Source organism: Moschus berezovskii, chromosome 14 (assembly GCF_049115385.1).
Source record: "Moschus berezovskii isolate FMDL1 chromosome 14, NW_MosBer_1.0, whole genome shotgun sequence".
Taxonomy (NCBI): Eukaryota; Metazoa; Chordata; class Mammalia; order Artiodactyla; family Moschidae; genus Moschus; species Moschus berezovskii.
The window spans coordinates 8414048-8426191 of record NC_142473.1 but is presented as its reverse complement, the minus strand read 5'-3'; the positions used below and the strand labels follow the sequence as shown (position 1 = coordinate 8426191).

The 12144-nt window shown below is 38.9% G+C and overlaps 1 protein-coding gene across 2 annotated transcripts in view; it reads left to right on the top strand.

The window, feature by feature from the left end:
• The window catches only part of DYNC2H1 (dynein cytoplasmic 2 heavy chain 1), a 460552-nt gene that overhangs the window by 407536 nt on the left and 40872 nt on the right, over nucleotides 1–12144 (top strand). For both annotated transcript variants that reach the window (XM_055422858.2, XM_055422857.2), the window contains exon 86: nucleotides 9103–9212. In XM_055422858.2, coding sequence (XP_055278833.2) covers nucleotides 9103–9212 — 110 coding nt within the window. The remainder of the gene's footprint in view (nucleotides 1–9102; nucleotides 9213–12144) is intronic.

Here is a 12144-nt window from a genome sequence, read left to right as displayed (position 1 = left end):
TATGGATGAGAGAGTTGGACTATAAAGAAACCTGAGCACAGACGAATTGATGCTTTTGATCTGTGGTGTTGGAGAAGTCTCTTGAGAGTCCCTTGGACTGCAAGGAGATCCAGTCAGTCCATCATAAAGGAAATCAGGCCTGAATATTCATTGGAAGGACTGATGCTGATGCTGAAACTCCAACACTTTGGCCACCAGTTGCAAAGAGTCAACTTATTTGAAAAGACCCTGATGTTGGAAAAATTGAGGGCAGGAGGAGAAGGAGATGACAAAGGATGAGATGGTTGGATGGCATCACCGACACAATGGGCATAAGCTTGAACAGGCTGCAGGATTTGGTGGTGGACAGGGAAGCCTGGCGTGCTGCAGTCCATGGGGTCGCAGAAGGTCGGCCATGACTGAGCGACTGAACTGAACTGAACTGAACTGATGGGAGAAGAGGATATCAAAAAGAAAATTAGGAATTAATTTAGCTGAGTAAAAGTCAAAACACTGCACATCAAAATTCTGAGATACTATAAAGAGTTAAAATCAGTGTGAATGGTTAGCAGAATATAAATGGATCTAATCCAACTGCAGCACATTTAATACACTTTTAGAAAAACAGTTCTCTAAAGTTGATATGCTAGGTAACTTTATTAATGGAGTACATGAGGCAAGAAATTACCTTTTTAAGGATCATACAGTCAAAATGATTAGATCTCCAGAAAACTTGTCCAAATCAGTTTTGTTCTCTTGAACTCCAGGTTTTATGTCTCAGTCTCACAATTCTACTTAAAGTAATGACTTGAAATTGAAACTTGGGGCGCTTACTTAATTTATCTTTTCTCCCATGCCCATATTACTAGTTAACCTAATGTACAAGATTTGATAAATTATGATGTAAACCTAGGTTTGCGTTTAGGAAAAATCTAGACTCAAGAATGGCAAATATCTAGTAGTACACCCACTATTTTTTGAAGTTGGTATAGCAAGTCTTTTCATGGAAGAAATATCTTATTTGTCTATAATAGTAATTCTGAAGTTTTAATTCCAGTATAATTCCTAATAATCTACCTGTTGATGAGCTGCAGTTTATTACTATCTTTTTGTCCAGTAAACTGAGAAACTTCTATGTACAGAGTTGTCAACCTGCTAATCACTTTTAATGTGTTTATTCTAGTTAATGACTGGATTTACTTAATTTCATTCCGGATATGTTAGATTTTAATTCTAGATGAATTTTTTCTCAAATCCTTAGATCTGTAATTTATACTAAGTAATTTTGAGAAAAGACGAAGAAGCATAAAAGATGTCACATTGAGAAAAATGATTCCTGAATTATTTGTTATTTGCCTTAAACCATTTTTTGAAGGAACACAGTTCATTAAAACAAAAATTTCATCAGTTTATTAATGAATTTCATCTGATACTAAATAATTGCTATAAATTATGAATGAAGACAGTCATTAGTAGAGTTTAGGCTAGACCCAGTTGAAATGATGTAAGTTGATAATGACTTTCATCAATGTTTTTTATGTGTTCAATTATTTTTACATAATTAGGCTAATACTATGTATACATTCTGATAAATAAGTAAAGAACACTTTCCAGTGTCATCAAATATTTTTAAATACTAGTTTTTATTGTTATATAATATTTTATTGTACTCATGTACCATAATTTAATTAGCTAATTTATGTTATTTTATGTACATTATCATAGAGACTTCCCTGGTGGCTCAGTCGGTAAAGAATCTACCTGCAGTGCAGGAGACCTAAGTTTGATCCCTGGATGGGAAGATCCTCTGGAGGAGGGCATGGCAACCCACTCCAGTATTCTTGCCTGGAGAATCCCATGGACAGAGGAGCCTAGCGGGCTGCAGGCCATGGGTTGCAAGAGTTGGACATGACTGAGCAAATAAGCACAGCACATATACATTATATACAATTATTGTTTTTATTAAAGGAAAAACATAGAGGAAAACATCGAATGGGAGAGATTAGAGATCTCTTCAAGAAGATTAGCGATACCAAGGAAACATATCATACAGAGAGGTGCACAATAAAGGACAGAAACAGCATGGCCCTCACAGAAGGAGAAGGTATTAAGAGGAGGTGGCAAGAATGCACAGAAGAACTGTACAAAAAGAGGTCTTAGTGATCCAGATAACCACAGTGGTGTGATTGCTCATTAGAGTCATATATCTTGGAGTGTGAAGTCAAGTGGGCCTTAGAATGCATCACTATGAGCAAAGGTAGTGGAGGTGATGGAATTCCAGCTGAGCTATTTCAAATCCTAAAAGATGATGCTGTTAATATGCTACACTCAATATGCCAGCAAATTTGGAAAACACAGCAGTGGCCACAGGACTGGAAAAAGTATGTTTTCATTCCAATCCCAAAGTAGGGCAATGTCAAAGAATGTTCAAACTACCACACAATTGCACTCATTTTTCATGCCATCAAAGTAATGCTCAAAATTCTCCAAGCTAGGTTTCATCAGTATGTGAACTGAAAACTTTCAGATGTTCAAGATGGGTATAGAAGAGGCAGAGGCACCAGAGATCAAGTTGCCTACATCTGTTGGATCATAAAAAAAGCAAGAGAATTTCAGAAAAAATCTACTTATGCTTCATTAACTATGTTAATGCCTTTGACTATGTGGATCACAGCAAACTGTGGAAAATTCTTCAAGAGATGTGAATACCAGACCACCTTAACTGCCTCCTGCGAAGCCTGTGTGCCGGTCAAGAAGCAACAGTTAGAACTGAACATGAAACAGTCGACTGGTTCCAAATTGGGAAAGGAGTATGTCAAGGCTCTATATTGTCACACTGCTTATTTAATATCTATGCAGAGTAAATCATGAGAAATGCCAGGTTGGATGAAGCACACGCTGGAATCAAGATTGCCTCAGATATGAAGATGGCACCACCCTTATGGCAGAAAGCGAAGAAGAACTAAAGAGCTTCTTGATGGCAGTGAAAGAGGAGAGTGAAAAAGCTAGCTTGAAACTCAACATTCAAAAAACAAAGATCATGGCATCCAGTTCCATCACTTCATGGCAAATAGATGGGGAAACAATGGAAACAGTGACAGACTTTACTTTCTTGGACTCCAAAATCACTGCAAAGACATTCAGTTCAGTTCAGTTCAGTCGCTCAGTCGTGTCCGACTCTCCGCGACCCCATGAATCACAGCACGCCAGGCCTCCCTGTCCATCACAACTCCCGGAGTACACTCAAACTCATGTCCACAGAGTCGGTGATGCCATCCAGCCATCTCATTCTCCGTCGTCCCCTTCTCCTCCCGCCCCCAACCTTTCCCAGCATCAGAGTCTTTTCCAGTGAATCAACTCGTCGCAAAGACATTACTTTGCTGACAAAGGTCCCTCTAGTCAAATCTATGGTTTTTCTAGTAGTCATGTATGCATGTGAGAGTAGAACTATGAAGTAGTTCTATCAAGTTCTATCAAGTAGAACTTGATCCCCGAAGAATTGATGCTTTTGAACTGTGGTGTTGGAGAAGACTCTTGAGAATCCCTTGGACTGCAAGGAGATCAGAACAGTCAATCCTAAAGGAAGTCAACCCTGAATATCCATTGGAAGGATTGATGCTGAAACTCCAATGCTTTGGCCACCTGAACCATCTCATTAGAAAAGACCATGATGCTGGGAAAGATTGAAGGCAGGACGAGAAGGGGACAACAGAGGATGAGATGGTTGGATGGTATCACGGCTCAAGGGTCTTGAGTTTGAGCAAGGAGATGGTGAAGGACAGGAAAGCCTGGAATGCTGCAGTCCATGGTGTTACAAAGAGTCAGACACAACTGAGTGACTGAACAACACCACCAAATTTCTTAATATTGGAAATAATCTTAAATGAGCAAGCCTTAATAATCTGTTGATTATTTCCTTAATTACATCCCAAGAAAAGGAATTACTGAGTAATATGGCTTGAATATTTTTAAAGCTTTTGGCACATTAATCAAATTACTTATAAAAATATTGCACCAGTGTATACTCTACAAAAATTTTGTACCTGTAGTGTACTTGCCAACACTTGAGCTCTATCATTTCTCATTCTGCTATTCTGAAGGACTAAAAGCATCTTACTTTTTTAAATTAACATAACTATTACGGATGATACTATCTTTTATGTTTCAATAAGCACAATCTATAATTATTTTAATGTTACTAATTCATTTCTATATTTGTATAAAATATTTTTCCAAATTTAGTTTCAGTGGCTTTTACCATTTTTATGATAATTTTTATATACAGAATTTTTTATATTCTAACATTTTTCTAATCACACATAATCTTATTTTTCCTTTGTCTTGAGTTGGCTTTCTCTTTTTCAATGTTAGTTCAACTCTGAATGCAATTAACATAAATTTAGACTGGATAAGAATTAAAGTTTTAAACCTTTATCCTCCAAAAAGTTAATCATTTTCCACCAGCACCATTTATTGAACTTTTCCATTTCCCCAGTGGTCTATGATAACCACCATTTAGATTTATTTCTATATTTAAATGATTTAACTTACTCCTACATCTTTAAAAATCTTAGTTTTGAGTAATAAAGAAAACAGTTGGAAAACATTTTTGAATAGTATTTACAGGAAAAAAGATACAGAGGTATGGTTTATTTATTTCCTGAACTCTGACATAAAGAATGATACTCATCTTTGTTTACAAATGAACAGTAAGTTAACTAGATGTTAAATTCTTAGCAGAACAGCCTTTTCCTTCAATTTTCCTATATATTTTGGTCCATATAGGAGCAGATCATTCATGATACATTATTCATGTCTAGTATGATTTTTCCACTTATCTCTTTTAGCACAGCGATTTATGCATGTTTGGTACCCCCTAACTAGATGATAAGCTCCTTGCCTTCAGCAAGTGTTGCTGAATGAGTGAAGGAATGTGCCCTTTCTGTTTATGCGTTCTACTTCATCATTAGCCTTTTTAAAATAAAATCTTACAGTATTTTTAAATTGTCCTGTATCACCTGGGAAAAATAATTTTCTGTATATTATAGTAAGGAAATGTTGATCTCTGTGGTTCATTCTAGCTTAGAAGTTTTTCTGTCTTGGTGTGTGTGTGTTTATAGTATTTAAGAAATTGTCCACCCCCACTAAGTTGTTCAGTTCTATTATTTATTTGCTTGCATCCATAATTACCTCTCATAGCATTTGAAGAGTTATAGATAAGTATTCTCATAATCGTAGGAGAGGCACAGGTCTTTTGTTTAGTCTCAAGTGTAGTCCTTTAAAAACAGCATGACCTGTAATCTGGAGTGGATAAAGGAGAAACATTTACTGAAAAATAATTGCCAGCAATGTCTGTAACTTTGTTGAAAGCTGAGTCCAAAGCTCATTAAAGATTATGCTGTTTAATTGTCTTTATTTCTGTTAATTTAAATGAATATAAATGTCATTAAAAAAAAAAAAAAGACTGTTTCTTAGACCAGTCTTAACAACAAAATTGAGATGAAGGTACAGTGATTTCCCATATACTGCCTGCACCAACATATGCATAGACTCCCTCATTACCAACTTGAAGAACTGAGGGTGAATCTGTGATGACGCATCTCATCACCCATGCCCATGGTTTACCTTAGGGTTCACTCGATGGTCAGCATTCTGTGGACTGGGCAAACATACAGTGGCATATACCCATTATTTTAATAACATACAGAGTGTTTTCCCTGCCCTAAAAATTCTCTGTTCTTCCCGTTTATTATCTCTCTCTGCTCCCTGATCCCTGCTGCTCACCACTGATCTTTTTACTGTCTCCACAATTTGGCCTTTTCCAAAATGTTATACAGTTGGAATCATATAGCATATAAAGATTTTTTCAGAATGATTTCTTTCACTTAGATGTATGCATTTAAGTTTTCTCCATGTGTTTTCATGGCATGATAGTTCATCTGTTTTTCGTACTGAATAATATTCAATTGTCACAATATACCAGAGTTGATTAGTCCATTCACCTACTAAAGGATATATTTTTGTTGCTTTCAAGTTTTGGCGATTATGAATAAAAGCTTCTATAAACATGCATGGGCAGATTTAATGTAATTATTAAAAATTTAAAGGGCTTTCCCGGTGGCCTAGCTGATAAAGAATCTGCCTACAGTGATGAAGACCTGAGTTCCATCCCTGGTTTGGGAAGATCGCCTGGAGAAGGGAACGGCTACTCACTCCAATATTGGCTCTTTATTTTGTGTAGTTTCCTGTTCAAAGATACTATTATATATTAAAAGAATACTTTTTATTTAAACTTTATCATATCAAATATACCTTTGCTTTAGTTTGTTTAATAGACTAACAGGTTATTTTTACTATAGATTAATAAAAACATTTTTGCTAAAGAATCTTATTCTTGACTAATTATTTTAATTGAAACTTTAATGAAGTAAAATTCTGATTATCAGCCACACTCTAAATTTCAATTAATTTGAACATATGCACATCCATTGTTAGCAACAACTCTTGGAGTTTTTGAATTCGAAATTAAAGGATTATTTGAAATAATAGTATAATTTGATATATTTATACAAGTGATTATTTTAAAATAGTTGTTTTAAGATAATAGGAATTAATATTTACAATAAAAATGGGTCATGGAAGCATAATTTGTTGTCTATGGTTAGATAATGAAAATAGAAGGCAGATATAAAATATTTGATGGGGAGTAAATAATCTTTGTTAGGTGTAATTTTAAATTATTTAATTGAAAAATAAATGCTTTATGGTGTATCTACTTTACGGACTGTTATTTAAAAGTGTCATTATTAAAAGGATAATATCTAAGAAAAAGTAATTATACTTTGTTAAAGAGATATCTGTTTAATCTTTTCTACATTTTAAAAAATCCATATATGTTTATTTATATTTATATTTTGGGGAGTTAAGGAATAATAGAATAGAGATGAATCTAGGCTTTAGGCTTTATTTTAATTAATCATGTTTTCCTCCCAAATAGGTCATTGATTTATCTGTAAATTTGTCTTGATTGAATGATTTATTTTAGTAACACATGTTTTAAAATTTTAAATAATTCCTCATAACTAACTTTATATGGGTGGTAGTCCAAAATCTTAAATTTAACCATTAACATAATTGATTCTGAACATTTTTTCGTCAGATATTCTGCTTGTGTCTTTTTTAGTAATAGCTTGTGAAGTCTATGCTTTTTTTTAATCTAAAAAAAGATGAGTGGATATACATAGTATATGTGTAAGGATTCACCTTGCTGTACACCTAAAACTAATCCAGCATTATAAATCAACTATACACCAACAAAATTAAAAAGAAAAATACAGTCTTTTCTAATTTTAAAAACAACATATTATCAATTGGTAGGATGGACATAGGAACATTTTTGCTACTCATTGTAGGCTAGGAATAGTAGTCAAATGCATGAGGATATTAATTAATGCAAGCACACTAGCTTTGGAGATTTTAATTTCTCCTATTCTAGACCTGCTGACAGATATAAATGCTTTGATGGATAACAGTGTTATAGGATGTGAAACACAGCCTTTCTACACAATAATCTTGTAGTTGCTAAGTCATGTCCGACTCTTTGCAACCCCATAAATTGTAGCCTACCTGGCTCCTCTGTCCATGGAATTTCCCAGGCAAGATTACTAGAGTGGTCCCAGACTTTATAAATCATGTGAAATTAATTACTGAGTAAATGAGAGTTCTGAAAGTTGCTGTGGTACCATCTCTGTGTGCCAGCTGAAATAGCAAGCTGATTAAGAAATTGTCAGTAAAGCTGTCTATCTCTTAAGGCACAATAGCACCGCCAGGAAATATTACAGAGAAACAAATCATCTGAGTTTATTATCTGACTCCAACACTGTGTGACCTTGGGCAAGACCCTTAACTTCACCATACCTAGATTTTCTGATTGTAAAATGGTTATGTTAACCAGCTTCAGGACTGTGGAGAGCGTAAAATTGGCCAATACATGGAAAGCATATAACAAATTTGCACACAACTTTGTTGTTTTTGTTATTTGTTCCAAATATCAATCTTTCATTATACTTATCAAACATACTTTGTGATAATGTTTGTTTCTCCAAATGGAGTATAAATTGATTTACAAAGTGGCAGATAAGTAGAGAAGACTATTAAAAAAAACATGTTAACAAAAAAACTATTTTTTCTTGTACATTGCTCTCGACTATAACATTGATTTAGTAAAATGGCAAATTTACTGTTAAATCTGGAACACAAATCCAGTTTGCCTTGCCAAGAATTAGCAACCTTGGGAACTCTAGCTTTAGACCCAGATGCTCAGTATCTCCAGAGCACACTTTGAAAGGTGAGTCATCAGTAGAAGAAGTACTGCTGCTGCTGCTGCCGCTGCTGCTAAGTCGCTTCAGTCGTGTCGGACTCTGTGTGACCCCATAGACGGAAGCCCACCAGGCTCCCCTGTCCCTGGGATTCTCCAGGCAAGAACACTGGAGTGGGTTGCCATTTCCTTCTCCAATGTGTGAAAGTGAAAAGTGAAAGTGAAGTCGCTCAGTCATGTCTGACTCGTAGCGACCCCATGGACTGCAGCCTACCAGACTCCTCTGTCCATGGGATTTTCCAGGCAAGAGTACTGGAGTGGCTTGCCATTGTCTTCTCCGGAAGAAGTACTAGTCCAGACTTAATTGCCATATATGAGATTAAATGTCATATTTTGCACTTTTTATTCTAAGTAGATCTCTACTGACAAAAGATTCCCTGGAGAAGGGAATGGCAACTCATTCTAGTATTCTTGCCTGGCGAATTCCATGGACAGAGGAGCCTGGCGGGCTACAGTCCACAGGGTCACAAAGAGTTGGACGCAACTGAGCGACTAACACTAAGTACTGACAAAAGGTTGTGCAAAGAAGCTCTTTGTGTGTGATAGATGGATATGATGCCAAAAAGCTACAGTAGATTCCATAGCATACAGTGGAAGTTTTTTCCCTACACATCATTTCAGAGCATTTAGAAATTGCATAACTTCCTCATTGAAAATGATTTCTGCATAGTTATTCTTTAATGGATCTTTATCTTTCAAATCTGCAAAGTTTTTAAATATGTATTTGTGTATTTCCCTCCTTCTAGAACTGGGTTGAGAGAGCTGAAAAACAGACTCTTCTCTCTGACACGCTTGACCTATCAGAACTCTTCCATCCAGACACGTTTCTCAACGCTCTTCGCCAGGAAACTGCAAGGTAAATAGAGTGAAGTACTTATTTGTCTGAGAGGTTAATTGTACACTTTATTCACTTCTGATCACATTTGCTTGATTGTCAAGAAATAAATTTATTGTCGAATCCAAATAGTTGTATTATTTCTTAGTGCTTTACTATTAATTAATAACAGTTAACTTTTAGAGAGCATTGCTTTTGAAATATGGTGTGATTTTTTATTAGAATTCAAATAACAAACTCTAATTTTTAACATTTTGGTCATTTATCTTTCTAGACCTATTGTGTCCAGTATGGTAGGCAGAAGTCAAATAGAGCTATTTAAATTTTAATGAATTAAAATTAAATAGGATTAAGACTGCCGTCTATGGGGTTGCACAGAGTCGGACATGACTGAAGTGACTTAGCAGCAGCAGCAAGGAGACGCAGATGGTGGAGTAGGAGGATGTGGACCTCACGTTCCCCCATGAACACTTCAAAAATACATCTATGTGTAAAACAATTCTCACTGAAAACTCCCTGGAAACTGGTAGAAGAACTCCTTTATAACCAAGGCTGTAAGAAAAAAACACGTGTAATTGGGAAGGAAGGAAAGAAAATCTGTCAAGTCAGGACCTGTGACCCTGAGAAGGAGACTCAGGGAGAAGGGGATTTTAGGGGCAGACCCTCATACTACTTCAGGCTGCAGACTGGGCAGCCCAGTCCTGGGGTCCTGCATGCAGGAGCCAAACCCTCTTTGCTGGCTGGAGGACTGTTGGGACAGACAGAAAGCATGAGGAAGGCAGGACCCCATGCAAGACAGGTGTGTGCACAGCGGTTAGTCCTGAGGCAGGGTGGACAGAGGTCTGCTTGAGCAGCTGCTGGGCTTCCCATGACTGCTTCATTGCACACCCTGGCCCGAGCCAAGCAAATATCTGGCCCCATGCGCTCCATGCCACAGTGTGGCCCTGGATCTGAGATGACCAGGACCTGGGAAAATCTGCCTTGGGAGGCAGAGGGGACTTGGTCCTGAGCTGGACCCTGGGGGGGGGGGGGGTCTGTGGTGGCCATTGTTGGCACCTACTCAAGTGGTGCCCCAGAAGCATCCTGGATTTATGAGAGCAGCTACTGTATCCTACTTCTTAACTTCCCACCCCACGGGGGTGAAAGAAAACCACACATGCCCTGCCTCCCCTGTGGAACATAGAGGGTGTTGAAGATGTGATCAACTGTGAGAGACACAGAAGCCTTGCCCCCACGGCAGGGAGAGAGAGGGCTGCTGTAGTGGATGCATGGTCTCCTGCAACCACCTCATCAGGCGCCACAGCCCAAGCTAAGCAAACACTCTGGCCTCACTCAGTCCATGCCTCAGCACAGCGCTGGATCTGGGCAGGTGTGAGCAGGGAAAGACTTGACCGTGTGCTGTATCTGAGTGGAACCACAGATGCCTACACAGGCATCACACTGGGCAGCTTCATGCACAGGAACCTCACTTTCTTAGGCATTCCCCTCCAGGGACAAAATTCCTGATGTGGGGAGAGGGGAAGACATACACTTAATGGGAATGGAGCCAGCTCATGCCTGACGCACAGGTCTTCTACTCCAGCCACAGAGGATCAGACCCTTCCCTTAACAGGGCGGGGATGGCCACTGACCAGAGAGGAAGTTTTGCCTCACACCCCGGGCCAACTCTGTCTTCAGATTCAAGCCTTACAAAAGTGGTAGCTGACAGCACACTCTGAGGAAAGACGTGACTGGCACCCGCATCAGATCCAGCTGTCCCATCAAAAGCATTGAGCACATGGGGTCTACATCAAGATACTCCCACATGAGAATACCCCTGTAAGATGTAATAGGTAATGGTTTCACCTAAATTCATAGAGGCAGAGAACAGAAAGTAAAATGAAAAAGCCAGAGGAGCTACTCCTAATTGAAAAAAGGAAGGGAAAACCCCTGAAAAAATTCATAATGAAAGAGAAATAAACAATTTATCAGATAAATTATTAGAAATATTGGAAGCGGAAGATGGCAGAGGAATAGGACAGCAGGACCACTTTCTCCCCCACAAAGTCATCAAAAGAACATCTGAACGCTGAGTAAATTCCACAAAACAACTTCTGAATGCTGTCAGAGGACATCACGCACCCAGAAAAGCAGCCCATTGTCTTCGAAAGGAGGTAGGAAAAAACATAAAAGATAAAAAGAGACAAAAGAGGTAGGGACAGAGCTCCGTCCCGGGAAGGGAGGCTTAAAAAAGAGAGAAGTTTCCAAACACCAGGAAACACTCACTGGCGAGTCTGTGGCGAGCCTTGGAACCTCAGAGGGCCACATGCAGCAGCTGCTGCTGCTAAGTCGCTTCAGTCATGTCTGACTCTGTGCAACCCCACAGACGTTAGCCCAACAGGCTCCCCTGTCCCTGGGATTTTCCAGGCAAGAACACAGGAGTGGGTTGCCATTTCCTTCTCCAATGCATGAAAGTGAAAAGTGAAAGTGAAGTTGCTCAGTCGTGTCCGACTCTTAGCGACCCCATGGACTGCAGCCCACCAGGCTCCTCCGTCCATGGGATTTTCCAGGCAAGAGTATTGGAGTGGGTTGCCATTCCCTTCTCCGAGAGGGCCACATAACTGGGAGAAAAAAGAAAGAAATAATTAAAGCCCACAGATTACCCGCCAAATGGTAACTACCAGCTGAGAAGCAGCGCAGACGCCTGCATCCGCCATTAGCAAGCAGGGGCTGGGCAGGGAGGAGCCGGCTGAACTGCTTAGAGAGAGAACCCGGCCTGAATGCTGCAAGGGCAGTCTGGGGGAGCTGACTGGAGATAGCAGAGCAGACCGTGGGGTAGCTACCCCTCGAAAAGGCAAAAAGCCTTAACCTAAGACTCCGCCAGCCCCGCTCACAGAACGAAGGACTGAGCAGAGCGAGCTGGCTGTGGTCGGCCCATCCCCCACTGAGACAGGCAGGGGAGGGCAGCCAGAGC